General features: G+C 34.8%; 1 protein-coding gene across 5 annotated transcripts in view; it reads left to right on the forward strand.

Moving 5' to 3' along the window:
• The window catches only part of MRAS (muscle RAS oncogene homolog), a 107,964-nt gene that overhangs the window by 81,147 nt on the left and 4,432 nt on the right, over positions 1–22,385 (forward strand). For all 5 annotated transcript variants that reach the window (XM_051985620.1, XM_051985619.1, XM_051985621.1 and 2 more), the window contains 3 exons: positions 1,377–1,530; positions 13,052–13,151; positions 18,643–18,722. In XM_051985620.1, the coding sequence (XP_051841580.1) occupies positions 1,377–1,530; positions 13,052–13,151; positions 18,643–18,722 (334 nt within the window). The remainder of the gene's footprint in view (positions 1–1,376; positions 1,531–13,051; positions 13,152–18,642; positions 18,723–22,385) is intronic.

Here is a 22,385-nt window from a genome sequence, read left to right on the forward strand (position 1 = left end):
GTATCTCCATGTCATCCACCAAATGTTTGTTAATGACATAGTATCACTATGTGAATGACTGCATGGCACAGTGGAGAGAGTTTGGATGTCCTCGGTTCAAGTTCTGCCTCAGATAATCTGTGTAGTACTGGGCAAATAACTTAACCATCCCTATCCCCAAACAACTCTAGAAGATTAGCCAACTTTTGTATCCTCATCAGGTCCCTGCAGATCAAACAGATACTATGTACAAGGAAATGTTAGATGCTGTGGATACAAAAGCAAAAATGAATCAGTTTCTGACCTCAAGGAGTTTACACAGATAAGTCACAAAGCAATTTGAAGAAGGAAGGTACATTAACAAAGAAGGGAGGAAAATCATAAAAACTCTTTAGCTCTCCCGACTTATTGTCCCTATTAATATACTTACATTTTAACCTATATACGTCTGCATGGTTTCTGATTGCTCACTCAGTGGTTTGGACAATTGAAATTGAACTGAGTTTTGGGATCAAACCTCTTTACTGAATTGAACTGTTCACAGGGAAATGTGTGGATCCTTATTAGAAATTGCAGTGTATGATGTAATTATAAGGGCTGTTTCTTTCTAGCAATATCTGAGTCAGTTAGCACACTAGATGGAAACATGTTGCAGACAAGGCCAAGATCTAGAGTCTGATTTCCCCCAAAATTAGCTTCATTTTTACTAAAACAGACAAACAAACTCTTTTATTCATGATTAAGGTCTATATTCCTTTTTCACCTTAGTCCATGTTCCAAGTTAGCATTATCCCTGGTAAAGAGTAGAGAGGTAGGAAATGTGGATAGTTTGATTCAATTCAACTGTGTATTGCAAAAATTAAGCTTTAGAAGGGATCTCAGCAGCAGCCTCAGAAGTACCTCAGAGGAATTCTTACTATGACACAGTCAACAAGGGATCACTTGGATTTTGCTTGAATACTTCCAATGAAAGTATTGCCTGTGGGCAGCCTATACCACTTTGGGACAGTTATAATAGTCTGGAAGTTTTGGGGAACAGCAAACCTAAAGTGTTCCTAATTCAGCCCTCTAAAGACAAAGAGAATCAGGTTTGATTCTGCATGATAGCCCCATAAACTATTTGAAGAAAGTATTCAGGTTTTCCCCCCCAGCCTTTTCAGAACTAAATATCCCCACATTTCTCCAAGCAATTGTCATATGACATGGATTCAAGGTCTATTGGATCAATCACAATACCTTCATTTTTGAAGGGTAGCCTTATTTTTGTTGCTTGGTAATACATTCTGTTATGGTGCCAGAAAATATGTCCATTCCTTTTTTGTTTGGTTTTGAGGTTTGTAGTAATTGCAGCATGAGCTAACAGTGACTTCTTTCCTCCTTATGTTTTTGTTTCCCAGTTCTGGATACTGCTGGGCAAGAGGAATTCAGTGCAATGAGAGAACAATACATGAGGACAGGAGATGGCTTTCTCATTGTCTTCTCTGTCACAGATAAAGCCAGCTTTGAGCATGTAGACCGGTTTCACCAGCTCATCCTAAGAGTCAAAGACAGGTGAGTCATGACCAAAGTTGGGAGTTGGATGGGGAACAAGTATTTGTTAACTAATTTATTGGGCTAAATTGAAGGGATAAAACAACCTGAGGGTTTACAAGGATCCTCTCATTGTTAGGAGAAATAGAAGAAGGCCTCCATGAGATAGCTGGATGGTACAGTGGATAAAGTACAGGGTTTGGAGTCAGAAAGGTTTATCTTCCTCGGTTCAAATCCAGCTCCAGAAACTTTCTACCAATAGGAGAATTCATCTTTGTAAATTCAAATCTGGCTTCAGATACTTCCTAGCTGTGTGACTCTGGGCAAGTTACTTAATCCAGTTTTCCTCAGTTTCCTCATCTGTAAAATGAGCTGGAGAAGGAAATGCCAAAGCACTAAAATACTTTTGTCAACAAATTCCAAATGGTGCCATGAAGAGTTGACACAACTCAATAACAACAAAAAAAGAAAGCTCCTAATTCTCTGGGTAGAGACCTTGTGGCCAATTTAGAGGAGGGCATGGACATGTTTTGTAGAGTATGAGCAGATGTGGATGGATTGCAACCTGTAATGTTGGAGGAAATATCCAACTAACATATTCATCTGACTATTTGAGAAAAACAAAGAAAGGAAATGTGTATTTGTTAAGACTTACCATACACCAGGCACAGTGCTAAGAACTTTACAATTGTTATCATATTGGATCATCACAACTCTAGAAAATAGGTGCAATTATAATCCATATTTTACAGTTGAGGAAATTGAGGCACACAAATTGAATAACTTGTCCAGGATTACATATCTGAGTAAATATCTAAGACAGGATTTTAACTCAGTCTTCCTGATTCCAGGCTTAATATTTTCTAGTCAATGCAGCATCTAGTTGCCTAGGCTCTCAAATGGACCATCTGGAATGAAAAGATTTAGATTTTCTTCTGCCAGAGCTCAGTGTAATCAACATCAAATTGAAACTGAAAGTATTTGTTATTGAGGGAAGCAAATATTCTCTAAGCATATTTTGCTCTAAGTTGAAGAAGTAAGGAAATGAAAGTGGCTGCAAAACAGTGGGGATAAAGCCTGGTAGACTTTTAGGTATGGAAGGAGTCATATTATCAAATATAATGTCAAATGCGACATTGTTGATTTGTTTTCCTGTTTACTCTTCTCTATTTCAAGAAAGGATGTTCTCATTGAGGTATGAGTAAGGTAGATTTAATTCATTTTAAAATATATTCTTGCCTCCTACTACCCATTAAAAACCATTAAAAAATTTTTTTAAACAGCAATTCAGCAAACCTGATCAATACATCAGCTTTATCTGAGAGTATATGCAGTAGTCCACACTCTCACCTCTGCAAAGAGGGAAGGGAGATTCATTTTCTCAATTCTGCTCTGGGGTCAGGCTTGTCATTATAATTGCACAATATTTAGTTTCATCAATAAAAATATTTTTTATAAGTAGCAGTATAAATAAGATGAAATTGTTTTCTGCTGTGGTAATTTTTTCTTTTAAAAAAATTTTATTGATGACTTTTGCTCTAATTTCACAGAAATTTCTGTATATACTCTTCCCCCTAGATCGAACTCTTCCACCTAACAAACAAAATCACTGAGATTCTGTCACTGTATCTGTCTTTTTTTTTTTTTTTTTGCTATATCAGATAAGGTTGAACCATTGATAAAGTAATAGTGAATAAAGAAAAGTATTAGTAAATAATAGTCAATATCATTTTGTTCCCCTAATTCCCCACGTTTCTGCCAAAAGGAAGAAGGTATATTTTGTTATCTGTTCTTCATATGATAGGATTCACTTTTAAGACAGGACAAGGCCAACCAGTATGTAAAGTTTGTCTGATCATCGACCTCATCCATATCCTGACCTTCTTAAACACTGTAGAATCATACTACTCCTTTAAACCCAGGACTTGTTACTACAATATTTCCCATTCTTTCACCTGTCTCCCACCTACATTGCTTCCCACCCACCCCTCACAACTAACAAGTATCTGTCTGCATTAGATCCTCAGTTCAGGAAGATGAATGTGACATCCCATTTATCCATATGCCTACAGAAGGAGGCCAAATTCTAAGTGGCCCATAGATCTACTTAATGTGCTGAACTATAGACAGCTAGAAATGAATAAAGCATACATACTTTCGAGGGTCAAAAAAGTCACTCACCATAAAATATCACCTTATCTAATAAAGAGATATCTGCCTGAAAGAACAGTAAGGAGACAAAGGAAGTTTTCAGCCACTCTCCGGTGTTTACTCATCCAATCCTTAGATTTGGAGCCTATTATTTACAGTTCTGACTTCATCCCTAGAGAAGATTAATGGCTACAAAGAGCTATGGATTTGACTCTTACTGTAGTCAGGAGAGTTCCCTGGAGTTTTCTTTTGGCAACAAAACAAAGCTTTTTATCTAGCTCTCTTTAGGTAAAATCTCTTAGGAACCCAAGATAGGAAAAGGACCAAACTTCTTGATAGAGATCTTTCCTCTATTGATTCAATAAATGTTCTCCCTAAACTTGAAAATATCAGAAGAAGAAAAAAGACCCTTAGTTATAATTAGGCTCTAAACTGTTAAATTATATTCAAAGAATAGATTATGAACCATTCAAAATATAATCTTGAAAGTTTTGAATTCACACTCCAATGAAAACATTTCCAACCTCCTCCAACCAATGATCCATTTGCTTTGACCAATATTTGATATAATGAAAATAATCTGGAGATCTCTGCATTTCAGCATTTGAACAGTACCTTTTTTGGGGAAAAAACACAATAGAATTTTAAAATATTGCCTTGAAATTGGTAATTGGAGAAAATACACAAAGACAAACTAAGGAAAAGCAACCAATCATGTACAAAACTAGTAAAATTAGTTTGAGACAAAAACTTGGGAATAGGGAATTGCCTACAGTGACAAGACTAGTGACAAAACTGGGATAAGAATTCATTTCTCATGATTTTTCCCAGGCCATTGTTTTTTTTTTTCTCCTTCATCTCATTCAGCCACACTTTGCTTTTGACATTTGATTGGTACTATTGATTAGCAGGTATTGAGTTAATATATATCCTTCTGTTCTTACATTTAATTTTAATTTGCCAGTTGATGAGGCATTCATTTGGAATTCCAGCTAGCCAACAAGGCAAAAAAAAATCTATTGAAATCCTAATTAACCATAGCCCAACTTACCTTCCCTTTCTCTACCTCCCCACCAAGGAGGGAATGCAATGTAGTGGAAAGAGTACTGAGCTTTGATTTATGTGACCCAAGATAGAATCAACTCTAGATCAATGATCCCATAATAAATAGAAAAGCTGGTAATGTGATTTGGGTCTGTAGGTCTGTGCAAAATAGGAAACCCCAAATTTCCACAAGAGCAGAGTTAATGAAAAGTAGGTACAAAGCAAACTTACATTATATGCAATTTCTCTGTAATGTTGCCAGTACATTGTAGCAGTGAAGGTAAGGAGGCTTATAATGTATAATGTATAATGGAAAGAGTACTAGCCCTAGAATCTTGGTCCTGAAGTCAAATTTCATCTTTAAAAATCATTTAACTTCCTAGCCTCCATTTCCTCAACTATAAAAATGAGGGTATAGGTCGGGACTTCTGGGTACCTTCCTAGCTCCAGATTTAGACTAGATGATCCCATCTCTCTCTGAATGGTATTTCTGGATGAGTCAAAATTAGCTCTTAAATTTGCAGATGACACAAGGAAGAGTCATATAGCTATGGCATGGAATGACAGAGTCATGATCCAAAAGAATTTAACATTACAATGAAGACTACATTGAGTAAGATGAAATTTAATAGGAATAAAATATGAGCAACAGCTAGGTGGTACAATGGATAGAGTACTGGGCCAGGAAGACTTGAGGTCAAATTCTGCTTCAGACACTTCATGTGGGATGCTGGGCAAATCACTTAATCCTGTTTCCTCATTTGTAAAATAAGCTGGAGAAGACCCCAGTACTTTTGCCAAGAAAACCACAAATAGAGTCACAAAGAGTCAAATACAACAAACTATAGAGTGCTAATGTCATGCAAATGTTAGATTAGTATTAGTATGTATTTGAGAGGCACCAAAATATGGTCATTAGAGAGTTAGATGCTTCTAAGTAGGACCCTAGTCCAAATTTTGTCTCTGGCATATTTGGCTATATGACATTAAGGCAACCTCTCAATGTGTTTCCAAGCAGATTTCTGAGATTTAAGATGATGATTTTAATTGATAGAGGAATCATCTTCAGTGGGGAGCTCTATACAATTGCAAAATAACAAGCCTTGATTTGAGAAATGTCTTTAAATGTTAAGAAGAGTAGTATCTGGGTATATACATAGAATTCAAATACTTGTTGATTCAGCTTTGACTTTTAAAAACAGAAAGCACTCCTTTTTTATTCTACAGCAAATATTTGATAATTAAATACAGGCTGAATCCTATCTGGAAAAGCATTGTCATGTGGCTTTTCCTTTTTAAATGCTGTGAATTCCACTGAATCCGGGCACATCAGTTGAACCTGGCATGATTAGCATTTATCTGTATTTAAGGGTAATGGAATCCCTGAGAAATACTTTAAAAAAAATAATTTAAAGCCAACATGATTTTTTTTGAGAAGATATCTGTAAAATTATAATGGGAGTCATTAGACTACATAGAAAAGTTATGAGTTTACAGAAAAGAATTTCATCTTTTGCTCTACTGTTTAGGAATGCTTATAGTAATTGAAATAATACCTTTGGAAATAGCTTGGGAAGAAATGGAGAGTCACTGGGTGTCTCCATGTCCTATTCTAAGCTAAAGGAGACAAGTCTGAAGTTAGAAGTGCAAAGAGTCTGAGATGAAAGTTCTTTGATAGTTTTTTTTTTCCTATAATAGGTAATAGTGGATACTGCAAGATTGCCATTTTGACTGTTTTGAGCCAAGAACTCCCTGAAAATACTTACATTATAGTGTGAGAACTGGAAGGGACTTTAGAGATGACTTGGTCCAACTCCTTTATTTTTAGAGATGAACAAACTGAGGGAGAGATGAAAAAAGACAAAAAAAATCTCAAAATATTCTCAAATGAGACTACAGTTATATTTTTCGCATCTCTTACACCTTAGCATAGAACTTGCTTCTCAAGTCTGAGCCCTCTCCAGCCAGAACAAGACTCAAGTTTTTGAATACTTTTTTAGCTTATTTTACTTTTCATGTGCCCCGTCATATCATTTTTGGATATGAGAAACCACCAAAAGGAATATAGCAAAGGGGATATTTTTCAGGTACAGGTTGAACTGGCTAGCCACTGGGTACCATTTCAACTCTGAATTTCTATAATTCTGTGACTGGATCTATGTGTTTCCTGTTCTAGAAACATCATATTGTTCTCCTTCTTTTTCTTTCTATCCCTTTATTCCTAGTATCCAATTTTATGATCATGCTCCCTTACTCTTCTCTATAAGAGAGCACTTAGGGAGAGTCATTTATAAAAGAGAGATAGATAATGAAGGGTAGGGAGGTGGAAGAAAGGGGGAAGGCATGGGAGAAACAGACAGAAGAGATGGAAAGTGAAGGGAAAGAGAAAAAGTTGGAGGAGGGGAAGGGTTGGTGAAAACAATTAAGAGAGTTAGAAAAGCTTAAGGCAGAGAGAGGAATAAAGAATAAAGCAAAAGGGTAGTGGGTGGTAAGGATAGAAGGGGGAAAGGTAAGAAGGACTAGTTTGAACCATTTTCACTTGGTAGGAAAAAGTGGGTTGAAATGAAAGTCTTTCCAAAATAATTATTTTGCCTTATTTCCCATCCTCTAAGGCTTACTAATGTTAATGTTCTATGCCTCAAATTGACCCCCACCACTTCTAGTAGTGATGTCTTACTTTTTAATATAACACAAAGGAATATATAGAGAATTGACTCTAGTTTATAAGAAATCAAACCATTCTCCAATTGATAAATGGTCAAAGGATATGAACAGACAATTCTCAGACGAAGAAAATGAAACTATTTATAGACATATGAAAATATGCTCCAAATCATTATTAATCAGAGAAATGCAAATTAAGACAACTCAGAGATACCACTACACACCTGTCAGATTGGCTAGAGTGACAGGGAAAGATAATGTGGAATGTTGGAGGGGATGTGGGAAAACAGGGACACGGATACATTGTTGGTGGAATTGTGAACACATCCAGCCATTCTGGAGAGCAATTTGGAACTATGCTCAAAAAGTTATCAAACTGTGCATACACTTTGATCCAGCAGTGTTACTACTGAGCTTATATCCCAAAGAGATACTAAAGAAGGGAAAGGGACCTGTATGTGCCAAAATGTTTGTGGCAGCCCTTTTGTAGTGGCTAGAAGCTGGAAAATGAATGGATGCCCATCAATTGGAGAATGGTTGAGTAAATTGTGGTGTATGAACGTTATGGAATATTATTGTTCTGTAAGGAATGACCAGCAGGATGAATACAGAGAGGACTGGTGAGACTTACATGAACTGATGCTGAGTGAAATGAGCAGAACCAGGAGATCATTATATACCTCAACAATGATACTGTTTGAGGATGTATTCTGATGGAAGTGGATCTCTTAGAGAAAAAGAGCTAATTCAGTTTCAATTGATCAAAGATGGGCAGAAGCAGCTACACCCAAAGAAAGAATACTGGGAGATGAATATAAATTGCTTGCATTTTTGTTTTTCTTCCCAGATTATTTATACCTTCTGAATTCAATTCTCCCTGTGCAACAAGAAAATTGTTCAGTTCTGCACACGTATATTGTATCCAGGATATACTGTGACCTATTCAACATGTAAAGGATTGCTTGCCATCTGGGGGAGGGGGTGGAGGGAGAGAGGGGAAAAATTGGAACAGAAGTGAATGCAAGGGATAATGTTGTAAAAAATTACCCTGGCATGAGTTCTATCAATAAAAAGTTATTTAAAAAAATAATAATAATAATAATATAACACAAAGGAGAAAGAATTTTTGGAGTACAGAAGGCAAGCATGTTTCCGGAGCTAGGGATTGGAAGGAAGGGGATAATATAGTTGATGAAGTTTGCCTGGGAGTTAAAAGTTATTGCTATTGTAGGGATACTGATTAAAAATAATAATGCATTTACAAAATCCAAAGCCTCTTGAGCCTCATAAATTCAAATTATCAGACTCTAGAATAATAAGTTTAGAATTAGAAGAGACTTTAGAGTCGATCTAGTCTAGCTCCCATTTTTTATAATTGAGGAAACTGAAGCAAAGAGAGAAAAGAAAATTTGATCAGGATCTCCCACTAACATCAACTAGATAAGAATCCAAGTCCTCTGACTCCAGTCTAGAATTTTTCCCATTACAGATGTATCTGATTCTTCATAACTCCATGAGCCTCTGTCTGTGGGGTTCTCTTGGCAAAAAAAAAAAAAAAAAACCCAAAAAAACAAAAAAAACTGGAGTGTTTTTTCCATTTCCTTCTCAAGTGGCAAATAGCTATTGAGTTACCCAATGTCACACATCTAGGAAATTTCCAAGGCTGAATTTGAATTAGGGATTTTCTCACCTGGATCTTTATCCACTGAACCCCCTAACTGCAGAATACTGCTTCATTTTATTTAAGAAATTAAACAATTAAATTTATTAAATATGCCTTTAAAACCAAAAGGCATTTGCGCCTCACTTATTGCTCAATTGGGTATTTTGCTCTTGAACTTAGCTCAGAATGAACTATACAAAGTTACCTGGATCAAAGTTGAAGACTCAACTGAAATTATGTTTCAGTTAGTAGCACTCACCTCTTGGTGTTATTTCTTATCAAATATTTCCTCTCATAGGCATGTTAATGACATATTCTACTGAATTAAGTTTTTGTTGTTGTTATCCCAGCCATTTTAATTGTGTCCAAACCCCATTTGGGTTTTCTTGGCAAAGATGTTGAAGCAGTTTGTTGTTTCCTTCTTCAGTTCATTTAATAGATGGGGAAACTGGAAGATGCAGAGTTTAGTGATTTTGCCCTTATTCACACAACTAGTAAGAGTCTGAAGTTGTATTTGAACTCGGGTTTTCCTGACTCCAACCTCAGCATCCTTATCCATTGCTGAGGATAAGCTGCCTCAATCAGCTTATCCCAGCTGCCTCAAACCAAATTCTGTACGTACATATATACTATGTCTATATTCACAAGTATAAATATGTATTTATGCTTAATAAATGTGTATGCATATGCATGTGTATATGTATATATACATGCATACATACTACATATGTGCAAATAAGTGTATATGTGTGTGTGTATATATATAGTATACATACACCCATAAATTCACCCATGTGAAAGGTTGCAAAAGCAGTGGAAAGGGAAATGGCCTTAGAGCCAGGAAGACCTATAGTACATAATGATTATATGATTTTAAGCTTGTCCCTTAACCTCTCAATGCTAAGCCACTGTCTGACTATAAGTTACAGCCTACATTGATAAAGGGAGTTTTCTCATCTAGGAGTTTCCTATACCAATAAAACCACAGTTTCAATCCATATTCCTGTTAAATATAGACATACACATTCATGTCTATCTACTTCATAACTATAAGCACATATACATCTTATCTATAAATATGTGCATGTTGTATACACATTGTGTACATATAAATATGTTCTCATGCATACATATGTACATATACCACACACACCTTAAGAAACTGATGGCAACTCAGTGGTGAATCTGAGATCATGGATCTAGATGTTACCTAAACCATCCCTGCTGGATGAGTATCAGCCTTCTGGAACTGGTAGGCTCATTGGAGCTCTCTCGTTGTATGTTACAGAGACACCGTTCTTACTCCTTGGGACAAAATCACAGGATTCTCCTCCAGCCCTCACAAGAACGTGGAGCAGAAAACATTCTCATCTCAAGACACATGTTTTGCCATAATATTTTTTTAATGGCAGTAAAAATAGGGTGTTTCCATGGGAGCGTTCCTTTCTACTCCATGGACAACAGCACTTTAACAATGAGGACTGAGAAGGGAGGAAACAAGAAAAGAAACTAGTTTCAGTAGTTTTTATTCCTCTTGGCACATCAAAGGAAAATCTTAAATATTTCAAAAGAACTTAGCTCAGTAAATATTAGGAAAACTAGATCCAGCTCTATGGCAAGGGCTATGTTCACTGATCATCTAAAAGATGGAGTAAAGATGAAAGGAGCCTCTGAGAATGAAACACAAACAGTTGTTTCCCTTATGCCATTTTCCTCTCCATTTGGCTCAGGTAATAAAATGGTTTTGGCCAGGGTTGCAGCTAGCATCTGGCTTCACTTAGGATTTGTCACCAAGATCAATAGAAAATTAAAATGGTTATTTTAATCTTCCAGATTCAAGAACTCATTCCTATAAAATGAAAATGGACTAGAAGTTCTCTTAGTTTCTTTCTAGCTCTATAATTCAAGTACAGGTCAATTTTTCAGAATCCAATTATAAGAACCAGGCTTATATACAAATTTACAAAACTTGCTTTTGTGGTTGTTGTTTAGTTATATCTGACTCTTGTGACCCCATTTGGGTTTCTCTTGGCAGAGATACTAATAATGGTTTGCTTTTTCTTTCTCCAGCCCATTTTATAGATGAAGAACTGAGACAAACAAGGTTAAGTGACTTGCCTATGGTCACGCAGCTAGGAAGTATCTGAGGCTGGATTTGAACTCATGAAGATAAATTTTCCTGATTCTAAGCCTTGTACTTTATCCGCTGGACCACCCAGCTGCCCCTATAAAACTTGCTGGCTGTTTTCTAAAAACCCCATTGTTTTAAGAGATAAGACAAAGTGAAAAGATTTCTTGCTTCTGTTTATACTGAGAAGCAAATCAAAGCATCTCAGAATTGAATGGAATTTTGGATGCCATCTGGTCTTAATGTTGCTGAGAATGACATCTACAGCATATCTGACTTGTCTCATGTGGCCTCTGCTTGAAGATCTAACACGAGGAATAACTCACCACTTTCTGAGACAACCTATTCTCTTTTAGACGGTTAATCTTACCAGTAATGATCTAGATAACATCCTTCAGATTCACCACTGGGTTGCCATTGGTCTCCCTAGGTTAGCATATGCACATATTAATGCATATATAAATATTTGTGCATACCTACATAGTGTATATATATAACATGCACATGTTTTCATCTAATTGTTAGGAAATTTGTTTTTACATGAAGCCAAAAATCTTCCTCAAGGCAAATTCAACTCATTGCTTCTAGTGCTTCTTTCAGGAGCCCAAAAGAACAAATCTATTTTCCTATACATGAAAGCACCTCAAATACCTGAAAACTGCTATCACATTTTCTTGTCCCATCTCCTTTTCTCAAGGTAACCATTTTCAATTCTTTCAATGGTTCTTCATATGGGATGATTTCAAGTTACCTCATTCCTGGGATCACGATCTTTCCAATTTTTCAATTTCCTTCCTAAGGAAGAATACTATAGATCTTGTCTGATTAGAGCAGAGTCCATGGAATAGCACTTATCTACTCATAGTATCATAGATTTCAAAATAGAAGAGACTTTAGAAGTAGATAGTTCTTCATTTTATAAGTAAATAAAACTGAGATAAGTTAAGCCCAGGGTCACACAGTAATAAATGGCAGAGTGAAAATTGAAACTCAAGGCCTCTGACTCCAAACTCATTGTATCACACAGCCTTCACAGTCCTGTGCATCGTATCTTTCTTGATGTAGGCTCCCGTATCATTTCATTGATTGACTCATAGTGAGCTTATAAATTTTTTCTATTTTATAATTTTACCAGTGCTATCTTTCATCATCCCCATGTAGCTTGTTCATAGTCATTCATCCCTTTGATTCTCCTGTTGTACCTGCCTAGCTTTAAGCTCTTTCCATGCCTATGAACAGTCCCACTATATGATGATCATGAGTAGTAAAAAATAAAAACAAAAACAAAATCCTTAAATCAAAATTAGTTGAACTGTCCTGGTTCTTTTTTTTTTTTTGAGGGGGGGGGATCAGAGAAGAGGATGAGATATGCTAATGATTTTAAAACTACAGTCTTAAATAAATTAAAATTTCTAGATTAATTTTGAATTTTTTTTCCCCATGTCCTCTCTGGCTCCCAACATCCTAGTTGTTTGACTATTTGGTCCTGAAAATAGATTTTGAGAAATATTAACACCATCATTACAGTCTCTTGTGTCCAAATGTGGTTGCTTTGGGTGTGACTTTACCACTGTTAGTATTATGGCAGACTAACTAACCACTCAGACATTTACTAGTTGGGTGGCCTTTTGCAGATAGGTCACTTAACTTTGTATGCCTCAGTTTCCTTATTTATAAAATGAGCTGGAGAAGGAAATGGCAAACCACTCCAGTATCTTTGCTGAGAAAACCCCAAATGGAATCAGAAAAAGTTGGACATAACTAAAACTGAACAACAAACTAACTCCTAAATATGTTTGTTGTTCCTTGTCTTTCTGAGTCCAGTAATAGATGGCATTTGATGCATCTGTCTTTAATTGTAATGATGATTTTCTTGTCCTTTTATTTCCCAGGGAGTCCTTTCCAATGATCTTGGTGGCCAACAAAGTTGATCTGATGCACTTAAGAAAAATCACCCGGGAGCAAGGAAAAGAAATGGCAACAAAACACAATGTAGGTTGCATTGGTATATGTGATTTGGTAGGAAGAGGAGTAGTGTCTAAAAATGGCTAAAAGAAAGAATCAAGATCGAAATAAATCCTTATCCTTCTTCAGGATATTGGAGATATGAAGATTCACTTTGTGAATAATAGAAATGAAACTCCAGACAACAATTCATCCTACTAAGGAAGAATTAGAAAGGAGAATGAGTGAAGGGATTTTCTGAAAAGTAGAATGAGAATGATGATGATGATGATGATGATGATGATGATGATGATGATAGATGATGATTAGCATTTACAAAGTAATTTAAAGTTATCAAAGTTCTTTACAAATATCTCCTTTTGTTCTCACAAAACCCCAGTAATTAGGTGCTTTATTTTATAGAAGAGCAAACTAAGGCAAACTGAGGTTAAGAGACTTGCCAGAGTTACACACTTATTAGGTAGTAGCATTTGAACTCAATTTTTTCTGATCTGACATGATCATATGTTTAAATGATGATGTTTATCTTATTGTTGTTGTTGTTGTTTTTTTTTTTTTTGTTAATACTTCTTTCAGGAAGTTTAGAGTGCTTTTGTAATAGAATCGGGAAGTGAAGTATTTTAACCTTGCTGTCATTGCTATTTTCATTTAAACCCAATATAGTTAAGGTGAGTGGGGGAAAGAATTATTATTCATTCTTCATGATAACATTGATATGCAGGCTCCTTCTTGGTGATCTTTTTAGTAGCTTTAGAGTCATTCTACTTTATAGCATCTCAGCTCCTTCTTCAGAATTTACTTTTATTTGATTTATACAAATTGACTATTCTGATAATAGCAGATTTGGTATAAAATTGGAGAGGGAGCATGATGCATGCTGCATTGGATGGAGAGAAGTTTAGGAAGGAAGAAAGAAAGCAAATTCACTGCCAGAGAATTGGAATCTCTGGGTTCACTGGATGTTTGATCCTAAGGAAATCACTTTACCTCTATACATTAGTTTCCTTATCTGTAAAATGGGGAAAAATAATACTTGTACCACCTACTTCACAAGGCTGTTGTAAGGAAAGCATTTTATAAACCACAAAGCACTATGGAAATATGAGCTGATGTTATTGAGTTGACTGTGAGTGATTAGTTCAGTTGGCTAGAGGGCATAGGTTTAAACCCTGTGTGGGCCAGTGTTTCTGTTCCTTAGTCAGACACAACACACCTTTAACCTAATTCTCTCCCCCAGCTAGCTAACTCATAAATGTATGCCTCAGTTCCTAGGGGAACCAAGTAAAGAAGTAGATGGATCAGTTCAAAGTCTTTCTGTTAGAAAAATGACTCAACATGCTTACATTGATTTGCTAGGTTCTTCCTCTTAAAAACAAAAAAAAAAAAAAACAGTGCATTTTTAGTCAAATTTGCCTCTATACACCATACCTTTCCTGGTAGAAATTTTAGTATTGGGTAATAATATTGAATATTATCTATTTGATATAATATTGCTATATTGAATATTGTCTATGAAAATTAAACTGATAAAATAAAAGTCCCTGCAAAAAGGGGAACATGGAATGAGCCAGTGTCCAATAATGGCTTACAAAGATTTAACTGCATTTATTGCCTGAGAAGAAAAAGCTTGCAACTTGGAGCAGGAGACAATTTCTCAACTGCTCAAAGTGGAGTGGGGAAAGAATGAGGTAGTTATGTGTATTTGAGAGATCTATGACTAAGTAAAGGGGTTAAGGGAAAAACACAATGGATTGGTGTATCAGGGAAGTGGGGGTCCAGGGAGAAAACATCTGCAAACACAACAAATTAGAAAATAAGATATCTATTGCTCTTTAAATAAGTCAGAAACCAAGATTTCTGCGACCATGCAAGAACTATGTGGTATCTTGTATTCTGAACAGGCTAGAAGTAGCATTTTGGTTTGGTTTGTTTTTTTGATTTTTTGGTTTTTTAATTTTAGTTTTGTAATGAAAGAAGTCTTTGGTTTAAGGAACTGGCTTAGCTCTTGCCTCAGTCTTACCACTCATGTGATCTTGGGTCAGTCACTTATTTCTCTTAGATCTCAGTAAAATGATGATGTTTGATTAAAAAGCCTCTGAAGTCCCTTCTCACTATAAAGCTCTGTCACTTAGACTTTTTAGAATGACTTCCAGAAATAGACTCTTTACCATTTAACTGAATTGAACTGAAATATTGTTTGTTTTCAAACTAATAATACAATTATTCTATCAAATGATCATGCTCCATTTAATTAATAGAGCATGGCTTCTTAATAATTTTTGTGTCATAAAACCCTTTGGCAGCCTGGTGACACCTTCTCATGGATTCCTTCTCAAAATAATTTTTTTGAATCCATAAATAAAATACATAAGATTTTAGAGGAAATCAGTTGTTAAATACATTATATATATATATTTGTCAGATATATATATATATAGTTGCCATATATATGCCTATATATATAGTTACTATATATATAATAAAATATTTTTCAAAATATTCAAAAAAACAAATTCATAGATCCCAGGTTAAGAACCCTGTAATAAAAACTATTAACTATCTTATAGCTCTAACTAATAATATTCTCAAGCTTTTGTCCAAAATAAAATGCTGTTTATTTGCCTATTTTCCATAAATTCTCATTGAAATACAAAGAAAATCTAGAAGAAGGGATGCTACCAAAGAAATATATATGAGCATAAAAAGGAGATGAGATGACCATGTGGAAAGAATTAGAGACAAATGTATTCCATTGCTGTCTACATGATGTGGTGAGAGAAAAGGTAATAGAATATAGTATACTATTAGCTGGGATTACTCATCTGATTTCCTCTACTGTACTCTGCAAATGAAAATGACCTAGAAGACAATAGGACCCCAGTGTCTGCAGGATTTTATATCACATGATTGTTTTTTCAACCTAACTTTTAGATTCATAATCTTAAGCCCTTTAGTTTTGAAGATAGGTATCTTCCTTGGACTTCCCTGGACTAAGTTCCTTCAACTTTTATTCCTATGGCATGTTTCCCATCTTGATGTTCTCTAGTTTATCAGCGTAATGTCTTAAGACTGAACACAAACTTCTAAGTGTGTCAGAGTGCAATAAGATTATACTTGTATTAATGTAACCTAAAATTGCTTTGGATTTTGGGGGCTACTGCAACATACCACAGACTTACTAGATTTTAATCAGATAAAATCTCTTTTATATAAACTGCTTTTAAGCTATGTCTCCTTAACCTGTACTCATATGCACCTAACTTTTTAAAAATGCAAATTCAGTGTTTTTTATTTATTCCTATTACATTTCATTTCTTTATATATAATCCATCCTAACCCATCCAGATCTTTTTGTTTCTTGATTCACTCATAGAGCATATAATGGCTATCTCTGTCCCATCAGCTTTGTATCACTGGCAGATTTTATTGTCCTTTTTGACAGTGGAAAAGATTGAGAATCTACTACATCCCTAAGATCATTCATGTTAACCCCATTAGCAAATGCCAACCAGCTATCACTATCAGGACACAAGCCCAAGAATCCCCAGAACAGCAGCTCTAGCCCAGGCCATTGGACCTCCTAATGACCCAGTTTCCACAGACAGGAACTGAGAAAGATAGGACCTGGTAACTGTCCCTGCAGATCCTGCTTCCCTAGCTATGACTACTACCGAAGCTCCTAAAGACCCAGAAAAGAAAGTTCTCATCATTCAAATCCTTAGCATTGCCAAGTCTTTAAATATAAGGAGGGGAAATGGTTTTATTAAAGGAAATGACAACAAAGAAGATACTTTACAATCTGTCTTGCTGCTATATTCTAAGGACCAATACACCTTTCTATGTGTGTTGCAATTGATATCTCCAGTCTGTATCTCCCTCATTAGAATGGAAACTCTATGAGTGCAGGAACTGTCTTATTTTTCTATTTATAGCCCAAGTGCTTAGGACCATGTTTTCATAGAATAAGCTCTTGATAAATTCTTTTTTATTTATTCATTCCACACAGGATGTCTTCAGTCAAACTCAACCAGCTTTATATCTACTAACTGAACAACCACACACATTTTTCCCATCTTTTCTATAAGAACGTCATCAAAAGCCTTGCTTCACAATTCACAGTGTCTACAAATATATCAGTCTCATTAGCTGTGTCAAAAAAAATAATAAAGGAAGCAGCATGAAAATTAAGGGATTTGACAAATAATCTGTCAAGTCCCTTTTAGTTAAAAGCCCAATAATCCATAATGTTTCCTTAATGTATGGGCTAGCTCCTGCTGGTCACTGCTTCCCCAAAGGCTCACAAATCATCTACTTAGAGAATTTTTCACAGGAAACACGAAAGTAGTATTCCCTTGCTTTTTCACCTTTTTGAAAATTAGGCTACATTTTCTCTTCTACAAGTGTCTACTATATGTTACTAATGGACAGAGTTCAGCAGGCCTTTTTACAAATGATGGCATTGTCCTAAAATGTGATTGATTTGGACCAGGCAATCTGAACTAACCTTGAGAAGCTAAGTCTTATCTTTATCTCCTTCTCTATAAGGGGTTCAGCTTTTCCATGACTAGGGGTTTTTTAAACCATTTCTATCTTAGATATCAACATTTCTATTTCCCCAGGTGGTTCTTGCTTGCTCAGAATTAAGTCCTCAATGTCATTTTCTCCTTGTTATTTCCTCAGACTTTTTACAGACTGAAATTGTCAGTAAAGAAAATTTTGACTTTCTGATTTTAGCAGAATAAGACTTTTAGTAGATAAGAAGAAAGGGAAGTCCCTCTCACCCCACCACCACTATATCTTGTCCCTGCACCAATTTTGTAATTTACACCATCATCTATATCTTCTGTCTAGCTGGGTGATCCATAGTGAACTCGTATAAAAATATCATTTTTGTTGCCATCCTATTTAGTAAAAGAATAAATTTAGATGACTAGTGATACTTAAAAATATATATGTAAAGAAAGGAAGGGAAGAAAGAGAATAAGCACTTATAAAGTGCCTATTATATACTAAGTACTATACAAAGAACTTCAAAAAAATTAAATATTATACCATTTGATCCTCACAATGACCCTGCAAAGTATCATTATTATTCCCATGTTAAGGTTGAGAAAACCAAAGCAAAGAGAACTCAAGAGACTTGCCCAGAGTCATACAACTAGCAAGTGTCTGAGGCTGAATTTGAATTTCAGATATCCAGATACCCAAGGGTGGCTTTCTCTGGGTAGCACTTGTGCAAATATACACATGCTTACTGGGATCAAGGAGAAAGGGGGAGGCGGGGATCAAAACTGTGATTTAATTGAACTGTAACTGGAGAAACAACTCCTACTCATACAGGTCAACTTATACTTTCAGAAAATGTACTGGATTTGAAGAGGTTAAATGAGTTTTCCACATAGTACATGATCCAAATGAATTTCTAGTTGTTGCTTATTAAAATCTAAGACTCTCTAAATTAGAAAAATTAATATATTTATACTTTTCATTTTTATAAAGTAGAGCTTTTGTCTTACAGATTCCATATATAGAGACCAGTGCCAAGGATCCACCACTAAATGTTGACAAAGCTTTTCATGACCTTGTTAGAGTAATTAGGTAAGTTGTTCTTGTTCTTGTTTTTCCTTTGTTCTGGAAGAAAATCATGACATCAGAGAAGTGATGACATGACATAAATGAATTGGATTTAAGTGAGGACATATCATCAGGGAGGTGATGCCATGACATGCATGTGAATTAGATTTAAGTGAGGGAGAGTCTTAGAGCTTAGAAGTAGACAACAAAATCTATAGCAAGAAACTACCAAAATAAGTATTATTTATATTTTTTAAAAGATAAATATTTGTAGCCATAGAATTTTAGGCAGTTGGTTGACTTTGTAAGCTATAATTTTTAAAAGTTAAGTAATAGCAAAATTCAGAGGAAAAAGAAACAAAACTTAAATAAAAGCAGAAGAATTTGTCACAGATGTATCTTACCCCAATTCCAACAGATTCGTGATGAAGAGAGCCATCTACATCCAGAGAGACGACTATAAATTTGGATCATAATATAGTATTTTCACCTTTTTGTTGTTGTTGTTTGCTCACTTGTTTTTTTTTCTTTCTTATTTTTTTCCCTTTTGATCTAACTTTTCTTGTGCAGCATGATAAATGTGGAAATATGTTTAGAAGAATTTCACATTTTAACCTATATTGGATTACTTGCTGTCTAAGAGAGAGGAGGTGAAGAGGGAGAGAGAAAATTTTGGAATATAAGGGTGAATACTGAAAACTATCTTTGCATGTATTTTGAAAAATAAAAAATTGTTATTATTTTTTTAAAAATGCACCTTGACACATGCCCTCTTTCACATAGCCCAATAGCTGGTTTTTATAGTCATTAGATTCTTTCCCAAAATATTATGGTCATATATTTTACCCTTTTCTCTATAATCTTAACTGCTATTATTTTGAAGTATTATTTATAGAACATACATTTTAAGCCACCAGTATCTTGCAAGGTCATGTAACTAGTGAAGTAAGGACCAGATTTGCAGTCAAAGACCTCAGTTCAAAACCAAGCTCTGTGACTTGTTACTTGGGTAACTTTGAATAAAGTCACCTAATGTCTCTGAGTTTCCATTTACTTGTTTATAAAATTACGAGGTTGGATGAGATGATCCCTAAGCTCCACTGAACATCTAAATCCTATTTATTAACCAATGGACTGATCCTAACAAGTAATCCTTACTTTAAGGATCCATAATTCCATGTAGTGAATCTATCTTACGCCCCCTGGTGCTGATCAGATGGTTCATTAGAAAAAACCCTGGTTTTAGTCAGAAGAACTGTGATTTGACTTCTTAATGACATTGTTTACCCTGAAGAAATTATTTAACTTTATTGGCCTTAGTTTCTCCTTTTGTAAATTGAGGCTTTGATCTAGATAATTTCAAACTGTTATGATCCAGGTTAAAACTGTTGAAATAGAAGTAGAATAAAAGTCAACTTGATAAAAATTAAAATTATTCCTATTCTAATTAATTCACTCATACAGTCTTCTATTCCCATCACAATGAACTCTTTATGTTTAAATCATATGCCTATTTTGATTTAATCTTGGTATATGGTATAAGATATTGATTTTTGCCTAGTTTCTGCCATTTTATTTTCCCCTAGCAGTTTTAGTCAAATAGTAAGTATTTGTTCCCAAAGCAGGGTCTTTTGGTTTATCAAACATTGGATTATTCTGGTTATTTTCTGCTGTGGTTTATCTATCTAATCAATCCCACTGATGCATCACTTTATTTCTTAGCTAGTGCCAGATAGTTTTTATAATTACCTACAGCTTGAGATTTCTTGGGGTTAGGCTACCTTACTTTACTTTTTAAAAAAACAAATTACCTTGATATTCTTGAACTTCTGCTCCTTCGGATTAATTTTGTTATAATTTTTTCTAGCTCTGTAAAAATTTTTGATAGTTTGATTGGTGTGGCGCTGAATAAGTAAATCAATTAATGTTGCCTCGGGCTACCAATAAGCAATTAATATTTTTTCAGTTATTTACTTTATTTGTGTGAAAAGTGTTTTGCAATTGTGTTCATATTTTGTCTTAATAGATAGACTCCCAAGTATTTTATATTTTCTACAATTATTTTAAAAAGATTTTCTCTGTCTCTTGTTTCTGGATTTTGTTGGTCATATATAGAAATGTTGATGATTTATGTGTTTATTTTATAAATAGAATAGGTCTGAAGGCCTTTTTAGCTCTAGATCTATACTCTTCTAATCATAAAAGGGCTTTGGCCAAGTCATCTTACATATTTGTGCTCTTGTAAAATGGATTAGAATAGACATTATTGAAAAAATCCTTTCCGGTGCTACTGTTGGAGGGAGGGGGAGAGTAGCTATGTAATTCTAAGACTTTCCCTAGTCCTTATATAAATATTATGACTCTAATGGCAAGGAAAATCAGTATCCTAAATGAATAATGAAAGAATTTGTTATAGAAGATATTTTTCCCTTTTTAATTTAATCATTTTTGTTGCTACTCTGATATTTAAAGGCTAATTTCTAGGACTTGAATAATTAACTAATATCCTCCAAATAATATTAATCTAAACAGTTAACTAATACTGACAAATGCTAATAATTTGATTAATTAGTTAGTATTTAATTAGTATTGATATTTAATTTTAGCTAATATTATTAGTTAAATACCAACTTCAGATGAAGACATGTTCCATCTGACAATGAGGCATTTCCCCCCATAAATAGACACAGTTCTCCTAATTATATTTTAGTGCTAACTGCTCCTGAATAGGTAACTAAAGAGTATAGTGGATGGAACACTGGACTTGAAATCAGGAAAACCTGAGTGTAAATCCTGCCTCAGACCCTACTTGTTAATCTCTGTCAATCTGAGTTTCCTCATCTATAAAATGGGGATAACAATAGCATATGCCTTACAGTATTCTTGTGAGGATAAAATGAGGTGTAGTATAAAAGCACTTTGCAAAATCTAAAGCACTTTTATTATTTTATTAGCTGGTATTAGCAGTAAAAAAAAAAAACTGCCAAAGTCTTGGCACTTATATATCCCTAAAAATATTCATCCCTACAACAAATAATTATTACATTCCAGACAAAACTTTGCAATAAATTACTAAGGGAATTTATGAAATTTCATTTGTCTGTTTCTTTTTTCCTTTAGCTTCCTTATCACATAAGGATGGTTTAAGTATAATTTTTCATCATAATAAGGGAGTATAATTAATAATTGTAAGATAGAGGACCCATGTTAAAAGTATCTCCAAAATCTTGGTGGAGTTGTAAGATATTAAGTCTTAAGTATTTAAGCCTTAATAGCTTACAACTGTTACTTGGGGGACACTTAAGCTTAAATATTGTCTTAATAATTTAAAACTACACCAAGACTTTGGAAACATTTAAGCTTAAATCTTCTCAATAATTTAAAACTTCACAATGACTTTGAAGCACCCTAGACTAGAACATCAGAGGGACAAAGGACAGACTTTTAGGTTGTTTCCTAACCTCTCTCTGCCTGCCTTAGAATTCTTACATAGACTAGTCTTCTTCTAACCTTAATGAAAACCAACATCAAATCTCTCTCTCTTAGAGTACTAATTTCCTAAAAATAGCTGTAGGGAATAAAAGTGAACTCAGTAAAATTAGAGATAGGACCTGTGACACATAGGAAATCTCAGGTAAGAAAAGTCTCTCTATCAAAGCAAGCTGTCATCTTTTCTGCACTTTATAG

This window comes from Antechinus flavipes, chromosome 3 (assembly GCF_016432865.1).
Source record: "Antechinus flavipes isolate AdamAnt ecotype Samford, QLD, Australia chromosome 3, AdamAnt_v2, whole genome shotgun sequence".
Taxonomy (NCBI): Eukaryota; Metazoa; Chordata; class Mammalia; order Dasyuromorphia; family Dasyuridae; genus Antechinus; species Antechinus flavipes.